This window comes from Haemaphysalis longicornis, unplaced genomic scaffold, assembly GCF_048455015.1.
Source record: "Haemaphysalis longicornis isolate Haplotype H1 unplaced genomic scaffold, Haemaphysalis longicornis Haplotype H1 scaffold_2, whole genome shotgun sequence".
Taxonomy (NCBI): Eukaryota; Metazoa; Arthropoda; class Arachnida; order Ixodida; family Ixodidae; genus Haemaphysalis; species Haemaphysalis longicornis.
The window spans coordinates 30873485-30895564 of NW_027526295.1; the positions used below are offsets into that span (position 1 = coordinate 30873485).

The 22080-nt window shown below is 48.4% G+C and overlaps 1 protein-coding gene across 1 annotated transcript in view; it reads right to left on the reverse strand.

The window, feature by feature from the left end:
- The window catches only part of LOC144168813 (uncharacterized), a 279672-nt gene that overhangs the window by 93352 nt on the left and 164240 nt on the right, over positions 1-22080 (reverse strand). The window contains exon 2 of the mRNA XM_077697802.1: positions 19315-19546. Coding sequence (XP_077553928.1) covers positions 19315-19542 — 228 coding nt within the window. The 5' untranslated portion in view covers positions 19543-19546. The remainder of the gene's footprint in view (positions 1-19314; positions 19547-22080) is intronic.

The following is a 22080-nucleotide window of genomic DNA, read 5'->3' on the forward strand; positions in this document are numbered from 1 at the left end:
ATATGGCGGCGGCGCTTACGCTTCAATGGGAATGATGAGTAGTTCTGGAACTGGATTGCGTAGGATCAAAACGGGCTAATGGCTGCGCAAACTGCGTTTTTTGACAAAAAAACTTCAATTGCCCGGTTCTCTGTTTACAAATTACATGGCTAACAAAAAAGTTACTGACGGAATACCGGTTTTGTACGAAATAAAAGGGCGCGTTTAAATAAATACCGACGCGGAGTCAAGGAGGTTTGTGGAGCAGGTTTGCCATTTGCCGCCAACTACAGCAGGATGCAGACTTCTTTAAAAACCATTTGTAAAAGTTTCGGCGCTTGTAGTTTGTAATACTAAGAAAAGTTTTGTGCTCATAAAAAAAAAAGAAACCGATTACGTTTGGAGAAGTTATTCTTGCTTGAATTAGTGACATTCATCAAGCTGCGTACCTGTCAGCCGCCGGTACTGCTGGTCTACGCCGTACAGCCGGCATTCGCACGAAACGTGTGGCTGTTCCAAGCGATTCGCAACCGTCGTCAGCTTTGACTATACATTACTCTGCCGAATGAGCAGCGCCGAAACTCCTAATTCGCAGACAACTTCGCCGCACACCGAGCGCCGTCATTTGTGTTTTCGTGCTCGCTGAGAGGCAATGAATTGATAACCCATCCGATTCGCAACTCTGGGTTATAAAACATTTCTACTCAGGGTGGCATCAGTCCACGTGCGGCATTCAGTTGAAAGAGAAACGTATTTTTGCACGCTTCATTCAGCACACCGGGTCGTTCGGGAAAGTCCAAAACGAAAACTAAACTGTCAGCACAATAAAATCCATAATAACTTCCGCAAGCCATCGCGCGCCAATCCGAATCCAGAACTACCCATCACGCCCATTGCGGCGGATGATCGCAGCGCCAGATTCCTCTCTAGTTGTTACTGTATGAAACTCTATGGGCTGGCTCGCATACATCTTCATGAGTCTATTGCTTCACATTCAGCTTTCTTTACATTTTTTTTTCCTTATGTTTTCCTTTAAAGCGCAGCTATTTAACTCTACCCGCCAAGGGTTCTGTCGCGACCGCTGGTGTTAACGGAAAACTCCCCCGCAGAAATAAAACGAGTCACTGGCACCGCCAGGAATCGAACATGGAACGAATAGAGAAACGAAGCGAGAGCCCGTTGTCTTACCGAATGAGCTACCAGCCCACGCGGGGGCGGGGGAGACAGACGGTGCACTAACCGAGCACGTCTGCGTGTTTACCCCTGCGTTCTCGCTAAATACAACGTGATAGCGTCACACAACCTCTCGCAAGGCTGTGTGCGCTCCACCCATGGCATGTGTCGTCACGCGACCTCTCGCACAGCTGTGCGCTCCGCCCACGTCACGCGTAGCGGCCGTGTGCGCACCTTGCGCGTGCGCTGGAAGTTATCAAAATTAAAAAAAGCTCACACCAACGCATGGCATCTCACTTCAACGTCTCTGCCGCTGATATGGTCGCCTTCGTCGGTGGCGGCAGAGATGCCACCGACGTCGCCACCTCGTCGCCACCGTCTCCTCATGTCGTCGCCACCGACGGTGGCGACGAGATCGGCGGCAGAGACGGAGGAGAAGTGAGATCATCAAACACCGTGTTTGAACTTCCTGTAATTTTATAAAAAACGTTTTCACTCATGTGCTTCGCCAATACAACTCAACCAACCACCATTTATGAATCATGCATTGATTTAACCTTAGCAAAGAATATCTCTTTGAAGTAATAAAGGGTCTGGTTACGTGCTTTTAATTTTCGGTGGTTTCACTTTTTGTAGGGGCGCTTGTGTGAATTCAAGTGACAACGCATAAGTAATCGTTGTGGGTGTCGTTTACAGCTTCGCTTTCCAACCACCTCCACAGGGTGGATTGGCGCGCATTTTATCGTTAATCGCGTATGGCACGTAGGTAGGCCTTCATAATGTAGATATGTTATTTTCAGTTTTTGCATTATTTTCTGGACTTAAAGGAGCCATGAAGAGAAAACACAAGTTTGGTTCATTCAAAAGATTGTCTCGTTAGAATCATACTGACACCACTTTTAACGTAAACTTCGCTCAAATAAGCTACATAATTAGGAAAAACGGGAATGGTCATGCGACCCACCAGCTCATTTCCCGCAACAGAACCTATGTCGTCACATGAGCTAAGCTCTGCGATTGGCGGAGACTGGCAGAAGCAGACGCAAATTAGGTAGAACTTACAAACTAGACGAACGAGCGATTTGCGCTTAAATTTAGGGCACATTCTTTAGGAAACGAATATTTTCTCCCAGAACAAAAACAAGCCAGGTTTAAATGCGGGCAAAAACAAACCAAACGCTTGCCACGGTATGGTGGCGCCATCTAGGTTACGGAACGTAAAGAAACGCGGGAACAAACCAACACCGCTGTACAGGGTGGAGACAACCTTTGAACGGTCCCGTGCCGCCGCAATTGGGCCAACGGGCTCAACGCGTTATTCTTTTCGTTTCCCACGAGACCTAGCAACGCGAAACAGACAATATGATTCAAACTTCTTCAGTAAACCGCGTTGCGGTGATAATTTTAGCGCGGTTTTGACACAATGACTTGCTTCGGCGGCGAGCGAGCAACCGAAAATGGCGGCGCCAGCGTATACGTGTCTCTACCCTGTACGGCGGATGCGTGAATGAAGGTACTCTAGGCTGCAGAGCGGTCGGTTTCTGTGATGTCATTTGGGACCATGAAAACGCGCGATTGAGCGGGAAAATCAAAATTTTAACCTAAATTGTTTAATTTCTCAGTGAATAAAGCACCGTTTGTATCCGGACAAGCGCTGGGGGCACTATAAAACACGAAATCTTTCGAATAAAACCAACTTGCATTTTCTCTTCATGGCTCCTTTAATGGGATAGGTGCCATAGTAGACTATAAATTGAGAAATTGTGCAACTTTTTTTCGCTTCGGTATGTTTTAGATTTATAAAAATTACAACGATAAAATATCCTAACTCTGCCTCTGCAGGTTTGTTAAGATAAAACGTATTAAGCTGTTCGCCTTATAGTACTCGCCAAAGAATGCTTACGTGTTAAAACCGACTGTTGCTATGGTTCTTCCTGCAACAGTTCTAAATGCTTGAAATTTAAATGATAACACCTTTCGGAAGCTGCGTGTATGAGTTGCCGGAGTGTAACACCATTATAGGCGGCGGCGTTGTTTCCCGTAAACACAACAGCGCATCTTCTACGACTACCTCGCTGCCTCAATGTTCCCTAATGGCCATTCGCTGGGCAGCGCTGTTCCCTGCTCAGTTTTTGGGCAGGCAGCCTACGGGCATTAGATCTCGAATGCCCGTCCGACGCCATCCTAATGAGGCTCATCCATCTTGTGCTAACGGTGCCTTGTGTTTACTAATAACAACTCCGCGAAGTCTTCGGCGTTAAACGTAACCGCAGTTTTCGCACCCGTTCAGAACCGCTGCATTGCAGATACTGACGTCACTAAGTTTCAAGCAACGTTTCAGATGTGGAAACTGCAGTGAGAGCTCTTGACACTAGCCTCTCGCTACTGCTGTGGCCCAGTCGGTAGATAGATAGATAGAAACTTTATTATTCATGGGATGGTTGGGCGAATCAGCCGCCTCGGTCCAGGCAGCCGCTGAGGGCCCTGATGATGTGGGCCGCCAGTTCCCGTTGCCTTTGGAGTATCGCCGCAACAGCCAGCCACTCTCCGGTGTAATTGTGTGGTTGGGTAGGGTTGTAGGGGCACTCCCACATTATGTGGTCCTGGGTAGGGGGGATAAGGCAGTGGGGACAGAGTGGGACAGGGGTGTCTGGCGTGCGTTGGAATAGATGGAGCCGAGTGGGTGTGTGCAGTGTATATGTTTGCGCCTGCCGAATTACTACTTGCTCGCGACGGGTAAACCCGGATTGGAGGGGAGGGAACGTGCGGCGTATGCTTAGAATGGTATTCATGCTGCTTGGTATTTTCTGGGAGGATCACGGTGATGCATAACAGAACATGTCAGTGAAGGACGTAACAGTAAAGCAATGCTCAGCCGGACACGAACGAGCTGGCCCTATAGTGCTTACAAGTGTCACTAGATAAGGTATTAGAGTACCGCAACTCAGGCAGGCAAGTCAGCACCGGCGGCCATTTTGGTGCTTATCAGTGTTGCGAGATTGCCGCATCTACTGCCTCGCCGCTAACTTCGACCGGGTCGTTTGCGAACGACACTGCCGAAGATGCAGCAAAATGCTATCTTCAGACAATTTTGCTGCTGAAATGCTGCTACACGCATTATCTTTGATTCCCGTCAGGAACGACGACACTCGCGCGCAGCCGCAGTGCCGGGAGGACAACCTAAGACTGCCAGAGTTCACCGACTAAAACGAATTAAGAACAAAATGGCGGCGCCCATGAACCGTCGCAGTGTACACAAATGTCACGCGATGCCAACTGACCAACGATCCTGGCGGCGGCACGGAACAATAGAAAAGAGTTCCGATACTCTGTACGCATACGTCCCTGAGTATGATTTGTAAGCACAGAAACTATGCTTTCAGCGCTTGCATCCTATGCCGTTTTCTCTGCAAACGTTACATGTCGCAAAACAGATTACAGTTCACACTTCACAATTTCTCCGGCATTATTCGCACTAGTGCTCGCTGTCAGTTAGTAACTTTTCTTGTTCTTTTACGCTTTGTCACCATTGTTAAAGAAAAGTTTTTGGCATGCCGTCAAGTTGCTCATTCCTAACTGCAAACGCAATACCATAAAGGTAACGCCTACGTTCCGCACCTTCAAGTCGCCTTCCTTGCTTTCTTCTCAAAAAGATATAGCGTCAAAACATTTACGTTTTCGCTTTTGCTGGAAGGCTCTAGCATTAGCACTAATGTGCTGATTGATGTTAATAAACGCTAAGGTCACGACACCACGCCTCCGGCACTATATACCTAATATTATGCCTCATTTTAAGCAATCATACTTTCACCTTAGTCACAACGCTAGGTCTAGTAGCGAAGTTTAGTGACAATATTTGCCGCTTCTAAGTGCAGTGTATCTGCGTAGTGCTTAGCTACCTAGAAGTAGCATCCAATACCCATTCGCATCCGGCACCGACGATGACACGACAGCGTAACAGAACTATTTGAGCGGATCGACACGTCGGTGCACATGAGGGATAAAAAGACGGGTGTTAAAAATTTATGTTTGATGACTGTGACATTCATAACATTAAGTGTGGCATTATGATATTATTATAATTCATGACAAGAATAAAGATGTGCGCGAAAACGACGTGGTCAAGGACTACTTAAAGATTGGGTATGCAGGCTTACTGATGAACTTTCGGGAATGAGATGAGGCAGCCAGCGGTCTCTGGTGTCTGGCTACCAGTGACAAAATAAGTACGCAGCTTAACTACTTTGCTAAAATTACTGTATCAATGTCTAATGACTGGTCACTGTAATCGTGAAAGGAACGAATTTCATCGCAAATAAGTTCGTGAAGTCAACAATCGACTTTTTCTTTCATGCGGTGACATCCCGGAGTTTGGAAAGATGCGCTTTCCTATTGAAAGCCTGCGAACGACCTCAAATGACTCGAACTCAACGCTTTTTTTTTGAATAACCACATTTCCTTATAACATTACCTAAATATTCGTTTCTTTAATTGTCACGCTTAAGCGCATTCGTCTACCATTTCCAGCCGTTTGTACACTTTACAGGAGAAGTATTACTGCTGATCTTGTACAGCCAAGCGGTTAGTGCTACCTTGTACACAGTTACCCGTGAAAGGCACACCACTTGCCGCCGCATAAGTTGTCGTATGGGTAGCAATGGCGGACATATATACTCTGCCGCTGCCCTGGCGACAGCGGCTACGTCTTTATCTTATTGCCACGTATCTTATTGGACTGCTGTGATATCACGTGGCGTTCCTCCTTCCGTAACCCGATTCCCAATCTAGTCGCAATGGTTCGCGGTGTCGGCTAAAGCGGTTCAGCTCCGCTGAGGCCCGTGGACCGGAAAATCGCTCTGGCAACCACAAGGAAACGTCGACTGAGTCGATCTGGTTGTGTTTCACTGCGAGCAGCGAAGTCGAAAACGAGGGCAGCTCTCTGCGCAACGGCGTCATGCTCGACCGACGACAGAGTGTCCGGCCCGAGAAGCTGAACGTTAGCCAGCTAGAACAAAAAGCCACAATACAAAAAAAATATATGTGGTTTCAAAACGCTTCTTTTGTTCTCCCGGTCGAGATTTAGAGGTTGCGAAACAGTTTCGCTGTTTCGCAATCTTGATAACGGATGAGATGTTCAATCTTTTCTTTCAAAAGCCAACCACATAGAAAACATGAGCCTGCCGCATGCTGTCTCCATGAGATATTGTTCGCATTATGCGGGACATTAGGTTATGCAAGAGGGACTTTCAAAGCACTTAGGCGGAGGCTTGTACTCAAGACGGATTAATGCACCGTCAGTCCTCCCTACACGGATTACGGCTCAGGACGCACGTGTTATTTTCCTGTACTGAACCGCCGTCATATTTCTTGACCATAAAAAAAAGAGAGGGGAAGCAGGAATAGGACAAGTGGAAAAGATTGTCGTCAGGACGTGAAAAAAAAAAAAAATCGGGGACGGTATGGTAGGAACAGGGTGTGGGGAAACAGGAAGTGCGGTGGGAGAGTATAGATTTAAATTCCGGGGATGATGAAATTGTAAACAAAGGCGGAGCGCGGTAAATTCAAAACACCCTGTCGTGAGTTAAGGAGGAGCGGAAGGAGTGATGTACAGTAGACACTAGTCTGCGCGCTGCCGTCCTCCGAAATGGGCCAATCTATCCAAATAAATGTCAGCGGCCTCAGGATCGGGAGGGGAAATAGGTAATTTAAGCTCCACATGCACAAAGACAGCGCGTACGCACAAGGGCGTTGCTAAAACGAGACAAAAAACTCGTGCATCTCGTTAGGGAACGACGATGAATGAGTTCCGGCAGTTTTCGATGGAAAGGAAAGGTCAGAGTTAGCTTCTTGTTGCTTATTTCTGCAGGAACTCAGGGTAAGAGCTATGAAAGTTACTGTTTAAAATATCTAACCCAGTCCGGCTGGACATTGGCCCATGCTTGGCTGCAGTTGTGAGCAAGAACATGCATGAATCAAACGAAGCCATAACGTTGGATTCAGATTTTAAGTGCGAATGCACTTCTTAAGCGAGCCTGAATCGTCCGCCGCCGTCGTCCGCATAGCAACAGCTGCGGGTGCGCGCGCTCCTCGTCTCCCCTAGCAACGGGGGGAGATGGGCGCGCGCTACTCTCCTCCTCCTCTCTCCGCTCAGTGACTGCGGGTGTTGGGCGCCTCCTCTCCACTTCGGGCGGGAGAGCTCTCGCTCGCGTAGCGGGCGCTCCGCATTCCGACGCGTGAGGGCGCTCGTGTAGCGGCCGCGTGGCGCGGGAGGGTATTAGTCGAGCGCGCGCCGTCGTCGAGAGCGGTCGCTGGTCGTGCATCTCGATAACGATGATGGCGGACCGGGCAACGGTACCAGCAATAACGAGTGAAATATCTTTCTTTGTAGTTGTGTGCGTGTGTGTAATTTCTCGACTACTCATTAAGATCATGATATCCACCGTAATCGCGCAATCAACAACCGTGCATTCGCACTTACACACTCTCCCCCTCGGGGAAGTGCGAAGGAATTTTTTTATCATTTACGGCGAAGGGCAATCTTAGTACGTCGGCCGGGAACAACGTTCAAAATATACCCTGAAAGGCAAGTCATTCTCTCGGACATTATAATTTCTAGGCTAATCACATATTCGCGCGATCCCAGACGAATAAAACATTTCGGAGCCCAATTAGACCTGTCCAAACCTCTATTGAACTGACTGGAAAAAATTGCCCTTCCAATTGTTTCCATTGTGTTTTGGAAAGGCCCATTTGGACTTCCAAAGGTTTTTTTTTTTCGGCTGGGGAAGGGGATTGTGATGAACGTCAAAATATCCCAACTGTTATAATTTCTTAGCCGGTGCACACAGTTTTAGGGATGCATGATATTCTCGCACTGTAATATTTTAACGAGTGTTTTCGTTCGCGACCATGCTGCGCATTATTGTGAAGTCAAGATTCACGGGTTATGAACGAAAAGGGTAATTCAAATATTTCAATTTACTGAAGCTTCTGTTAGCAACAGATGGACATTTCCCATTTATATTTCATTACCGGGTGTGATGTGCATGCCCACGCTAATCGCCTGAAAGAAAGAAGCTGTCGTCAGCACTGCGGAACATGAACTCTCGGCGGTCATTTTTCCAGGATAAGATTCTATGTCACCGGCCTCGTCGACTAAGGAACTCTTACTCTTCCTATACGGGATACGAACTTAAACACCAGGCTAAGGGCATCAGCGCTGGGCATACTTGTCTGCTCCAACTTTTCTTCATTCTTTCCTTTCTGTTCTTTGCCTATTTTCTCTTTCACCTTTGCCTATTTTCTCTTTCACAAGTGCACTGTGGGAAATTTGGCTCCAGCCAGGTTAACTTTCCAGCCTTTTTTTTTTCTACATCCTTCCTTCCTTCCAGCGCAACGAAATTCCCTGCAGGTCAGAGACTCTTCATGCACAACATCGCGTATTTTCCAAATACAATTTACGTGTAGTGCACGTGCCTTCAAGCAAGCTGCGCAGCAGGCTCGTGAACGTAAAGGACAAGATGGAGAGTGACAAGTTCTCGGGAGTCGTATACAAAATCCCCTTGCGCTGACTGCGATTGCGTTTATATCGGCGAAACGGGCAAGTTTTCACGAAGATTGAAGGAGCATCAACGTGACGTTGCAAAAGAAAATCGAACGACGAATGCGCTGGCAGAGCACGCCTGCCAGCACAATCACCGCATCGGTTGGGACGACACCGCTATCATAGCAAAAGAAAGAAATTTGGCCTCCCGTCTTTTCCTCGAGTCACTCATCATCCAAACCACACCTCATACTGTCAACCGGACTGATGGCAACATGCCTGCAAAATACACAAAGTCATTGCGCCATATCTTGCATACAAATTGACGACGGCCTCTTGCCCGCTTTATTGTGAACAAGGAACCCGTATGGGCTCCGAAACGTCAATTGTTTCCTTTTTGACTTGATCAGTGACCACGATTTTATATTCGCAAATATGACCCCTGACCAGACGAAGTTTCGTCGAACACTCGACTACAACATCGCTAGCTGTGCAGTCAAACGCATTCCTGAAGCAGTGTTTCAGGCCTTGCGGATGTCATAAGGGAAAAAAAAGAGAGTCCCGAACATACCGATAGCAAACCTTCGGAAACAGTTTCATTTTAATGCAGAGAATACGCGAAACAGTTTGGCTTCCCTCGTTATGCCCTACTATTGCATTTCTTGGCGCCGCCGTATCAGGCTTGCGCATTTTAAGCGCCCACTGGGGAAACATTTTTGCCATGACAAAGAGCACGAACATGAAGTGCATATAGCCAGCACTTTTTCCCAAACTACTACGACTAGTAGGACGACTCGCACTTGTCGATATCCTCTAGGGCAAATCAAACCTCAGTCGTATTAAGGCACAACAAAAAGTGCGTAACCTAATGTGACACCGTTCGTTTAGTTAAAAAAGTTGGCTCCAACCCACGCTCTGAATGTGGTTGGAAAGCAACGCTGTAAACGACACCCACAACAATTGCCCATGCGACTTCACTTGAATTCACACATGTGGCTCTGCAAAGAGCGAAAACCAGACATTCTTCCAGCCTTTACCCGGAATTCGCGCCAAAAAAGCGCCCTCTACCTCACCAGACGCTGAATCAAAACCAACGTCTGTCTCCCCCGTCTCCATGCGTGGGCGTAGCTTAGTTGCTAAGAAGACGGGCCCTCGCTCCGCTTCTTTTTGGGCCAAGGCTCTACCGGAGATTCGCAGGGGCGGCGTCCCGAACGCAGCAGCGTCAGCCACGGCAGGGATAGAGTGGCGGACGCCGCTGCTCTAGCCCGGCCGTGCGTCGGCTGAAAGAAAACGGAGAGTAACGTCTTCCGAAGGGTGAGGCGGAGGGTGGCACGCGCGGCGACTGCGTCATGTCTCTCACTGCCTCCCCCTCACTGTTGCTTCATGTGTCACCTCCAAAAAGCGCCCTCTCCGCTGAATCAAAGCGTTGAATCAAAACTAGCGTCTGTCTCCCCCGTCTCCACGTGTGGCCGTAGCTTAGTTGCTAAGACGACGGGCTCTCGCTCCGCTTCTCTCTGGGCCCAGGTCCGATTCCTGGTGGTGGCAGTAGTTTTTAATTAGCCTGGTTTGGAGTTTCTTGTGGCTTACACAACGAAACTGTTGGCAGGTAGAGGTAGAAAGCTCTGCTTTAAAAACCCCTTTCCACTGGTTCTTGTGACCACAAATGAAAATCGAGATAAAGAGGGCGTCAAAGAGTAACGAGATAAAGGATTGACGAAAAAATCTCGCCAATACACCCTGTGAATGTGGTTGGAAAGCAAAGCTGTAAACGGCACCCACAACGATTACCCATGCGACGTCACTTGAATTCATTCACGTCGCTCTACAAATAGTGAAACCAGAGAGAAGTGAGATGCACTTAACCACACCATCTATTATTAAAAGAGATATTCTTGGTAAGGTTTAAATATTGCATGATGCGTGAATGGTGGTTGGTTGCGTTGTACTGGTGTAGCACATGAGTGGAAACTGTGTTTTTATAAAATTAAAGGAAGCTCAAATCCGGTGTTAGACGATCTCACTTCTCCGTCTTTGCCGTCGCGGACGGAGGCGACGAGATCGGCGGCATAGACGCAGGTGGGGGAGTTCGGGGAGAAGGAGGAAGAAGAGGAGGAGGAAATACTTCTATTCAGATTTCTTAACGGCCCAGAGTGCGGCCCAGGGGAGTGGTTCCTTCTTCACTTCTTCACTGTAGCCCATATGCAGTCCGCGCCGCCTGTGCTCTGTCCACCAGCTGAAGCTGGGTAGGCAGAGAAGGGCTGGACAGCAGCATCTCCCATTGCTCTTGTTCGGTGGTTGACGGAAAGAGAGGAGGGTGCTTAGGGCTAAAGTCGCGTGCCCCGAGTATGTGACGGAGTGTTCCTACTTCTGAGCAAAATTTACATTCAGCATCGTAGCTAATCGGGTGAATTAATTGAAGACGCGTCGGGTGTGAGAAGGAGCCGGATTATATCAGGCGTAGGGTAGTTTGTTGTTCTATGCAGAGGTCAGGGGAAAGTAAAGGGAGTGTCTGTCTCAGAAGGCGATAATGCTGGGTTATGTCCCTGAACGAGACATGCGGGTAACTGTCCTCGTGCAGCTCCATAGCACGGGGGTTCAAGTATAGGCTTGGTGGTCGTATTCGTTGCCCTCCATGGAAGCGTGAGCGGGAGTCATGATGAGCTGAATGGAACCATTTGGGGAGTGGTTTTTTAGCACCCGCAGTGCAGGTCGGGACACCATACCCGACTAGTAATTCTGGTAGGCTTGTTGTGAATCGGAGACTACCTTCCGAACCCCAGTGAGAGCCAAGGCGATGGCTGCCTCTTCTGCTGCTGTTATGTCTTCGGTCTTGAGTGAGGCACAAGCAAGGAGGGTGGTTCTGGAGGTAGCCACAATGATGGCGTACTGCTGCCCTCGATCTTGAGAGGCGTCTGTGTAGATAACTGCATGATCCCCACCGAGGGTGCAATTGAACGCTTGAGCCCATGCTTATCGGCGACCCTCGTCGTGTGAGGGGTTCAGATTTCTAAGCTCAGGGAACATCTTCAGTTCTTGTCGCCAAAAGTCCGGGAGTACATCAAGTGGAGTGGTATTCTGTACTGCCCAGCCAATCTGGTGAAAGCTGCGGCGACCCGGCGCAGTATTGCTCATTCGGAGCTTCTGGATAGAAAGATGACCGTTTATCAGCTCCACCACCATGTTGTAGAGCCCCGTGCTAAGCAACCTCTCTTTGGACGCACTCATGGGAAGACCAATGGCTTCCTCAACCGCCTTTCTAATGATTACATAAAGCATCGTTATGTCCTCCTTGCCGAGAAGAAAACATGGGGGTGACGTAAGTGATTCTCGAGAGGACAAAAGCTTGAACTAGTCGAAAGGTATCCGATTCCTTAGGGCCTCACTTCTCGGTGGCAGCTCGCCTGATCATGTGTACAATTTTATTGATGCTGTGTTTGAGGGGCTGCAAGGATACGTCATTCTTGGTGTTGGCCTGAAGATGTGGGCCCAGGATCTTGATGCTGGGGCTTGGAGTGTTGGCCTGGCTATCAGGGAGTGTTTGAATGTGTTCCTTAAGATGTCGTTTGGCGTTAGGAAGGACGGCAAGGAGCTGAGATTTTTTACGTGAACACCGGAAGCCACAGGCTATAGCCCATGGCGTACTAGAAGTGAGATGCCATGGGTTGGTGTGAGCTTCCTTTAATCGCTATCACGTGGCTATCAGCGAGAATGCAGGGGTTGAACCCGTAGATGTGCTTGGTTAGTGCACCACTTGTCTTCCCCCGTCTCCACGTGGGCTCGTAGCTAAATCAATAAGACAACGCCCTCTGGCTTTGTTATTCTGTTGGTTCCAGGTTCGATTCCTGGCGATGCCAATACTTTTATTTGTTCACGGGAGTTTTCTTTTGACACCAACGGTCGCGAAAGAACCCTTGGGGGGTAGAGGTAAAAAGGTTTGCTTTAAAACGGACCATTTCGGCTTGAGCGGCGTAGATCAGAAAAACCCACAGAAGAGATAAAGAAACACGTTCTCTTGCCACGGCTTCCGGCGCCGGTAACTACGCTCGGCGGGTTCAGACCGCACGGATCGCGTTAACTCCTCGTGGGCTACCTTTATTAGAGAGAAAAAAAATGCTTGCGGCTAAGCTCAGCTAACCCTATGCAAAGCGAAAGCTTGGTTTAAGGCTGGATAAGCCCGCTTCCGGCGTTTTGCGAGCCGAGCGGCTCGCACTTCCTCACTCCCGAGCTTCGCGTGCTTGGCATTCAGGACCCTCCCCAGTGAAGCAGCTCGCCGGGCCACAGCCTCCTTTATGCCGGGCGATAGGAAACCAGCGCTGGAACTTTGACGCTGCCCTAGGGAGAGCGCTATTTTATTTTCGGTAGTACAAGCAGCAGACGCTCAAAACAAGAATGGCCGCATCTCCACTCCGTAGATGATGGCGAGGGTGCGGAGTACGGGGACTCGAAATGACATCCAAATTGCGCCCCGAGCGACATCCCTTTTGCTTCAATAAAGCTTGGTTTGAACACCGACCAATTTACGCCCCGACCGTCATTCGATTTGAGCCGTGAATCGCGCCTTCATTATTCCCTAAATGAAACTGCAACTCAAGGCTCAAACAGAATTTCGCTTGATTTTCGCTTGATGGTGGTGTGCGCACGGATGAACGCGGACGGACTGGGAGGTCCTGAGGTACTGCGTACCGTTACAGGCAAGGTAGAAAGTCGTTTGACTCACGGTCTTACCCAAATGGGTAAGACGACTGACACTAACTCTGTCTCGTCTACCCGACACAGGCTCGGATCCTGCCGGTGCCTGTGTGATTTTTCGCCATTGTAAATGATATGTGCATGGACGCGGACGGACATTGTGCGGTCCGAAGGTGCTCCGCACCTAAAATGGCTGCGAACGCGAGTGGCGGCGGCAGTGGTTACGACGTTTCCCGCAGAAAGCTTTTAAAGTCAGGTATTGCTTTGTCCCCCAGTGCGGCAGCCAGGAAGGGATCGATAATAATAACGCGTTCTCCTCCTCGTCAAAGCCGAATGAGGTCGAGCTGTGACAGCGTTTGATTCAGGCGGTCCGACCGGCAAGGTAAGCAATTCGACTCCTCGTTGCAGAGAAACTTGACGTTGCGAATTTTTGCGTTGTAAAGCGGGAAGAAAATTAAGTTTACGAATATTTATCAAATCCGCAGGCCAGGCGGCCCATCATGACAGCCCACATCGAACGCCAGGATATGCAGCGTGCATTTAGGATATGCAGCAGGATATGCAGCGCGAAAAGTACCAACATGCACCATCCGGCATACGGTAGATTGGTTTCCCCGTCGGCGTACCTCCGTTCAAAGCCTTATGACGCTTCATCGTCGGGGGAGCGATTCGAGAGGTAGGCCCTTAGGGCGGTAAACGAAGTCGTTGTGCTGGTGATGTCTGCGCGCCCTTTTTACTGTCACCCGCTGATGCGTGGCACCCACTCCCCCCCCTTTTTATTTTTCATCCGTATCGCCTCCTCGGGACTACGAAGTTTTCGAAATTGAACTACGACGGTGTTAATGCATTTAGACGCGAATTTCACCCCGCCAGGCGCATAGACACCACCCTCAAAAGCATTCTCCAGTGGGTTAATGAACTTGGGACCATTTTTGTTCTTTCCGGCTTAGCTTTTTTTACGATTGCAGGAACTCTTTTCTGTATCTTGCACAGGTGGTCAACACGCGCTCGGAGCAGCGCAAACAGAGCAGAGCCTGATGCAGAAAACACAGACCTAAATAGGACCGCGGGGAGTCACAAGCCAGAACATGGCAGCCAAAAAACACAAGGAAACTTTGGCATGATATTGTCTTTTCTCTTTGGTAACAACTAAATTATAAAAACACTACTCTCCCCAGCTGTCTCGTGACAACGTAGGAAATGTCCTTAACGTGCGAATGGCACTAGACAGCCACACTAGAACCACCTGCATCTTTCGGGTTGCATTCCTCCGCGTCGTACACGTAGCTTCCTGCACACAGCTTCCGACCTTTATACATCAAGCTTTCTCGTAAAAAATCTTCTGGTGATGGTGGCTTCGCAAATCCATACCGCAAAACGACCGGCGGCATTGTCCCCGGGCGAACGCCGCACAAAATGTGTTCAATTAGGACCGGCGCGCAGTCCGAGACACGTACGGACTAGGGCGGATCGGCTGTTTTTGTACTACTAAATGTTTCTGCGCCAATCCCCTTGGCGGCGATCAGTATACGATGTTCGGAGAGCGTCCTACCCAGTGCACATTATCTATATCCGCGGGGTGGTCACACACCGCTTGCCGACGACGGCTCAGAGAAGACTGCCGGTCACGCTTTCATCCATGACCAAACTCGAAGAGAATACGTGGCGCACCTCTTAGGCAGGTGTGCGGTGAGTCACGTCGTCAGGTGGTGACATAGCTGCGGAAAGCGCATGCGCCAAGCCTGTGCGGCGAGTCACGTGGTGCGTTGCCATCAAATGAAGGTCAGATTGCTGGCAACGGCGAAACTCGGCTCGGCTTACGCAGTAAATGTTTGATTTAGAATGATTAGAAGGGCTACCTCCAAGGGTTGCTCAGGGGAGAGGACTAACATAACTGTAATGCCTTTGACCCTGAGGGTATAATAAATAAATAAATAAATAAATAAATAAATAAATAAATAAATAAATAAATAAATAAATAAATAAATAAATAAATAAATAAATAGTCAATTGCGGAAAGTCAGCTGCAGAGATAGATCCTTATTTTTGTTTCACACAACAAGTCTGATCCGTGGATGAATGAATTTTGACCACTTTTGCCTGATAAAACAAGCCAGTATGACATGAGTAGTACAAGTTTCTTTACATGAACTTCAAGTGACGTCGATGCGCCCGTGGTCGAAAGGAGTGAGAGCGCAAGGGAAAGTAGCATAAAGGCTACCTAATAGCGTAAAGTCTGCCTACGTAGCATAAAGTAGCATAAAGCTACCCTGAAGTACATAAAAAAGAATAGGCCGACCACAAGAGAAAATAAAACAATGACGTTTCGGCACCCCGAACGGGAGCCTTGTTCACACTAAAAGCAGAGACAGAAAGTCAAGTGTTTAAGTAGGATGAAGCACGTGACCTAAATACCTTGCGTAGGCGGGGAGAGATTCCCGTCAGTGCGGTTCAGAGTGTTTTTGTTCGTCTGTATCATTATAGATTCAAGGTACAGCCTAGGGGTGAAGTCCTTCTCGGTGGCGACAACACGTGCATTGGCCAAGTCTGTCTCATGGTTAGACGATTGTACATGTTCCGCGAGGGCATTAGTGGATACTTTTTCTTTCTTTCCGTCATTACAATGCTCTTTTAACCGTCTTTCGAAATGTCCAGATTCCCCTATGTACAATCTATCACTGTTCGCGCATGGCACTTCGTATACATCACCGGGAAATCGTTATTTTGGCAATCTATCTTTAACTTTCACAAGAGCGTCCTTTAGCTTCTGGGTAGGAACGTGGGCAACGTGCACGTCATACGTACGCAGGACTCGGGCCAAAGTCTCACTCACTCCCGGCACGTACGGAATGCTGCATCTTTTTGAGCATCTTTGTGAGGCTGCAGAGGCGCGATCCAACTTCTTTTCCACCGAAGTCACGAAGGAATTCGGGTAGCCGCTTGCAGACAGGTCGCGACGTACACGTTGGACATCAGCCGAGCGGTCGGCAGCCGTGGAGCAGATAGTGCGGGAACGTTGCATTAAAGCAGACACCCCGTTCACAGTGGTGTTCACAGTGGAAAAAGAAAACAACGGGGAATTGCCCTTCCTGGACATTCTAATCAAACGCGATGGTACTAAACTATCTTTCGCTGTTTTTAGAAAAAGCACGCACACAGGACAATACTTGAATTCAAGTCGGTGCATACTGCAGCGCACAAGAGGTGCGTGGTGTCTGCTTTAATGCAACGTTCCCGCACTATCTGCTCCACGGCTGCCGACCGCTCGGCTGATGTCCAACGTGTACGTCGCGACCTGTCTGCAAGCGGCTACCCGAATTCCTTCGTGACCTCGGTGGAAAAGAAGTTGGATCGCGCCTCTGCAGCCTCACAAAGATGCTCAAAAAGATGCAGCATTCCGTACGTGCCGGGAACGAGTGAGACTTTGGCCCGAGTCTTGCGCACGTAGGACGTGCACACTGTCCACGTTCCTACACAGAAGCTAAATGACGCTCTTGTGAAAGTTAAAGATAAATTACCAAAAAATTCCCCGCATTTCCCCGAGGGGAAGAATGTGAAAGTGCGAATGCACGAGTTGAATTTGCGCGGTTCGGTAATGTTCGCGAAAGAGAGATCACACACACACAACTACAAAGAAAGAAAGATGCATTTATTCACAGACACCTATTTGTGTTGTCGTTGTACTTGATTGCTAGAGCGGATCTCAGCCTTGAAATTTCGTGTCAGTACTCCTTTAAGCAGGTGCATTAGCCCTTCTCACGCCCGATTATTGACCAATCCCCCACGTGGGTATGTGCCATGTCAGCGGCCAGGCAGCGCGCGCCCATCTCCCCCCGTTGCCAAGGAAGACGAGGAGATTCCTGGCCAATCCCCCACGTGGGTATGTGCCATGTCAGCGGCCAGGCAGCGCGCGCCCATCTCCCCCCGTTGCCAAGGAAGACGAGGAGCGCGCGCACCCGCAGCTGTTGCTATGCGGACGGCGGCGGACGCTTCAGGCTCGCTTAAGAAGTGCATTCGCACTTAAAAGAACGATTTCGCGGTGTTGTACACGAAGTACCATGCGCGATCAGTGATACATTGTATATAGGGGAATCTAGACATTTCGAAAGACGGTTAAAAGAGCATTGTAATGACGGGAAGAAAGGAAAAGTGTCCACTAATGCCCTCGCGGAACATGTACAATCGTCTAACCATGAGACAGACTTGGCCAATGCACGTGTTGTCGCCACCGAGAAGGACTTCGCCTCTACGCTGTACCTTGAATCTATAATGATACAGACGAACAAAAACACTCTGAACCGCACTGACTGGAATCTCCCCCCGCCTACGCAAGGTGTTTAGGTCGCGTGCTTGATCCTACTTAAACACTTACCTTTCTGTCTATGCTTTTAGTGTGAACAAGGCTCACGTTCGGGGTGCCGAAGCGCCATTGTATTATTTTCTCTTGTGGTCGGCGTATTCTTTATTATGTACTTCAATGTCATTCCGGATCAGACGGGCGTCCGTCGAAGCCGCGATTTCATGAAGCTACCCGGCCGCCACACGTTCGTTAGTAGTGGACAACTTTACCTCCTAAAGAAATGGCAGTTCAGGAGACGCACCCACTAGCTGCAAGGGACACGTTTGCACGACGTCGCGGGTATCGATTCCCGGCCGCGTCAGCCGTTTTTCTGATGGAGGCGAAAAGCAAAAACGCCCATGTGTACGATATTTCGGCGCACGTTAAAGAAACCCAGGTGATCAAAATTAATCCGGAGCCCTCCACTACGGCGCGCCTCATCGCCTGCGTTTCGTGGGCGCGTTAAACCCTCACAATCAATCAATCAATCAATCAATCAATCAATCAATCAATCAATCAATCAATCAATCAATCAATCAATCAATCAATCAATCAATCAATCAATCAATCAATCAATCAATCAAATCAGCAAGGAACACGTTTGCTCCAGGGTGGCTCACGTCACCAACGCGACTTACGCCGCATCCAAGGACGCGGCAGTTTGGTTCTTTTTACTTTTCTGAATTGAACGCAGTCTGTCTGAGTTACCGAATTTCTGATCTTTAAATCAGCCGAGCGCGGTCGCCTGCACCTTTGCAGCTTACGGCGCGCGATTTGACCTTAGTCTCTTAATTTTTTGTGGAATTGGCGCCGCTTGAGCAGAAATCTTTTATTTTAGCTAGGCTTTCTCAATCGCCTACTGTTCGACGCCATTTTTAACCGTTTTCCAGAAGTTGCTCTGGTAAAAACCAATCCAGCGGGACTTTTTATTGGAAAGACTTCAGTAAAGTTCGCTTATGTAGTGATAACATTCTGCAACAAATTTGTTTACAATTGGCTTTGAGCAAAACAATGTTGACAAGCACAAACTGTGACAAAACTGACAGGAGTTCGATAATGTATTACGTGTATACACATCATGGTACGTGTGGTTGAGATGGCAGTCCGTAAAAGGCAAGACTCCAATAATATTGCATTCACAAGACCTCTTCTACATGTCAACAAGATGTCTGCATTAAAGCAAAGATGGCGTCCAGCTTTGGCAGGGCAACTACGTAGGAAACGCGCCTTCTGCCACGCGTAGCAGCTCTACTCAGTCCTGATATTGCGTTTTCAATCATACTCAGATTAATTATTTCAACGAAGAAATCTCCGTTCGCCCTAGGTCAGCCAGTGGGTGGCTTGTTCAGTGCCAGTAGATGCTCTTACTATACGAGTGTACGGTGCTGGCAAGATATGCATACTCAACGATATACACAAATGAAGTATTGCAAACAGCTCGTCCACTTGGCTGCGCAGCTTATGAAAATACAGGATACCAACGAATCGGTGATTCGCGGGCGATGCAAGGGGCACCCTGTGCGCCCTCGGTGGTTCTTATTGCGTTTTCGGTTGGCGCCGCGTGGCGTAAGCAAGCGTCGCCTGCACTCGCCTGTCCGGAGGAGGGCAGTTGGCCGAGCGCCTGCAGGCGTCTCAGGTCTCCCTGGTCGGCGGACCGCGAGGAGGGCAGCGCCCCCCTGGCGGCCCGGGCCTCGTCCTGCGAGGCCGACTTCTTGATGGCCGCGCGGCCGGGGGGCTCGCCCTTGGAGGACCGCTCGCCGCCGCCGCCGCCGCCAGACAGGCTGCGCTGCAGAGTCAGCCGCCGGATGCTAAACGGCATGCCGCTGCGATCGAGGGGAGAACAGAGAAACGAAACTGTTGAGCAACGAGTAGTTTGGGGAGCAAGAGGGATTTTCTAACAGTTAATGGAATAAGTTCTCGTTTCATCTTTATCACCCTTATCAGCAACAACAGCATCCTTATCATCCTGTTTGGATCGAGGGAGTCTGTTTTCAGGTGGTTCTGCAGCACTGCGCACCTGGCAGGCTGCTGTTCAAACGCAACCAAACGTAGCTTAACGTAACCTAAAGGCCTAACCTCACCTGACCTAAACCGAACCTGAAGCTAACCAAACCCAACCTAATCGAACCAGAATTTGTTCAATTTCACTTTGAAATTCACGTTGGGTCCAGCCAGCCAACACAACCTGCGCAGGGCCAGCTCTCTGTCTCGCCACATAAAGTTTTACGTTATCCCTTTCAGTCACGAATTATTATATTCACTGCAGGAAAATTCCATACTTGGGGGTTCACAGGGTCAAGTGTCTAGAGGTAAGAAAAAAGGTTCAGTCTCTCTAGAATACTTATTACGCAAATGGCGTCGTGTCCTCATACGGAGACACCATTACTCAATCGTGCTTTTCCCTATAAAAATAATAAATATCCTGAGGCAGTTTGCAAACAAGGAGTTAAAATAATAATTTGTGCAATGAAAGGGGTGTTTTTAGCCTTTATAAATGATTTAGGCCGCAGTAAAAGAGAACTTAGGACGGCAACACACCGGAGCTCCTGCAAAACTTGGTGGCGTCCATTTTGAAACGATGTTTATGAGTGCGGTTCCGGCATTCCACATAACATGGTGCCACCTTTCACTTCCGTAGGTTTCGAACATCAGCCGCACCGCTCTGCAGCATGAACTCTGTTTTTACGAGGAAAACGACGAAGAAAGTCGCGTCTCCATATGGAGACACGGTCACTGAAAGGGTTATTTTTACAGACGGTACGTAGTCTTTCTTGGAATAATTAAACGCAGAAATGTTGGTCTGTCTGTCTGTCTGTCTGTGACTCGATTCAGTCACCCGGTCAAAATGAAACAGAAACTTCGCAATAGTCTTATATACCCACAGCCAAATCTAAACGCCCCATTCCGGCGTTAATGTTCATACTTGTCAACATTTTTGAGCAAGAACAAGACAATACGCAAATATAAGGCATAAAATCAATACATGAGTGATATTTCCAATGTTCTTTTATTAAAAAAATTACGGATGCTTGGTTTTTCTCATATCAAATAAAATACTACATCAACTGCAGAAAACCGCCATCTGCTGTTGCCCGCGCAAACTGGCGGCTTTTAAAAATATCAAACGGCAACAGCAACGAGAGGTTCCACTAGATGAGTTGCACGTTCCGCTTGAAACACTCGTGCAGTAGGGCAACGGGCTTCTATAAACTTTGAACTAGGGCGACTCGATTCACGCGCGCCTCCGCCGTACGGCAGCGCTGGCATCTAGGCACACGACGTGGACCAGTGGAACACGGTAAATGTAAATTGACTTGAGCAAACCTCTAGCGTGTTTATCTTTGGAGGATTGCGACGGTAGAGGAGCAGCATAAGAGGTGAGCGGGAAAGCGAATGGACGCAATTACTTGGCACATGTCGACAAAAGCCTATCGTCTTTCGTCGACATTTGCAACGAAAGGAGCAGACATGCGCCCAATGTTTGTGCGTGTATCATTCCAAATATATTTGGGAAAGCTGTTTTTCGAAATCTTCCGCTCGATCTGTCGCTTCATAGGTGGCGCTTGGACTGTATTTGTATCATTCTTTATTTCGCTCGGTCTTAAAGGAGCCATGAAGAGAAAATACAACTTCGTTTAATTTGAAAGGAGTAGAATTCAGTATCTCACTCAGCTCCACTACAGCCACAAAAGATGTTTTTTTACGAAAAAAAGCAAGAACTATTTAAAAACTTTCAAATTTTGCGCCACAGTGGCGTGTTATGAGCAAGAATGAAGCCAACGGGCCAACAATAAAACATAATTTTCAGTGCGTTAACTGCAAGTTAGCATTCAAGTGATGCGGTCAAATGGAACTAGAGGCCCCATTACAGACGTCCAGTCATGTGTCGTCGCGACAGGTCAGTTAGGTGGCCGCCAATCGCACAAACAAGGTTCCGTGACGTCATAGAAAAGTTGCGGAAATCGGCTAGGGGGTCGCCACGGCTTCACGCGTTTTGTTGAATATCTCCGTTATTTGTTCGAATATTGCGATGATATTGGTATCATTGTTATCGGGACTAAGCAGTCTTTCTAATAAACCCAACTTGTTTTTTGTCTTCATGGCTCCTTTAAAGGGGCCATGAATAAAAAATACAAGTTTGCTTCATTAAAAAGACTGCCTGTCATAACAACAATGACACCAATCTTAATGCAGAAACCAAACAAATAACGGAGTTAATGTCTGAAGTGGGGCCAGTTGGTTCATTATGAACTGAAGCAAAACAGCGCGAAAAAACGAAGGACGAGGGAGAAAACACACACGAGCGCTGACAACAACTGAGCATGTTTATTGCAAACGCAAATATATACGCTATACA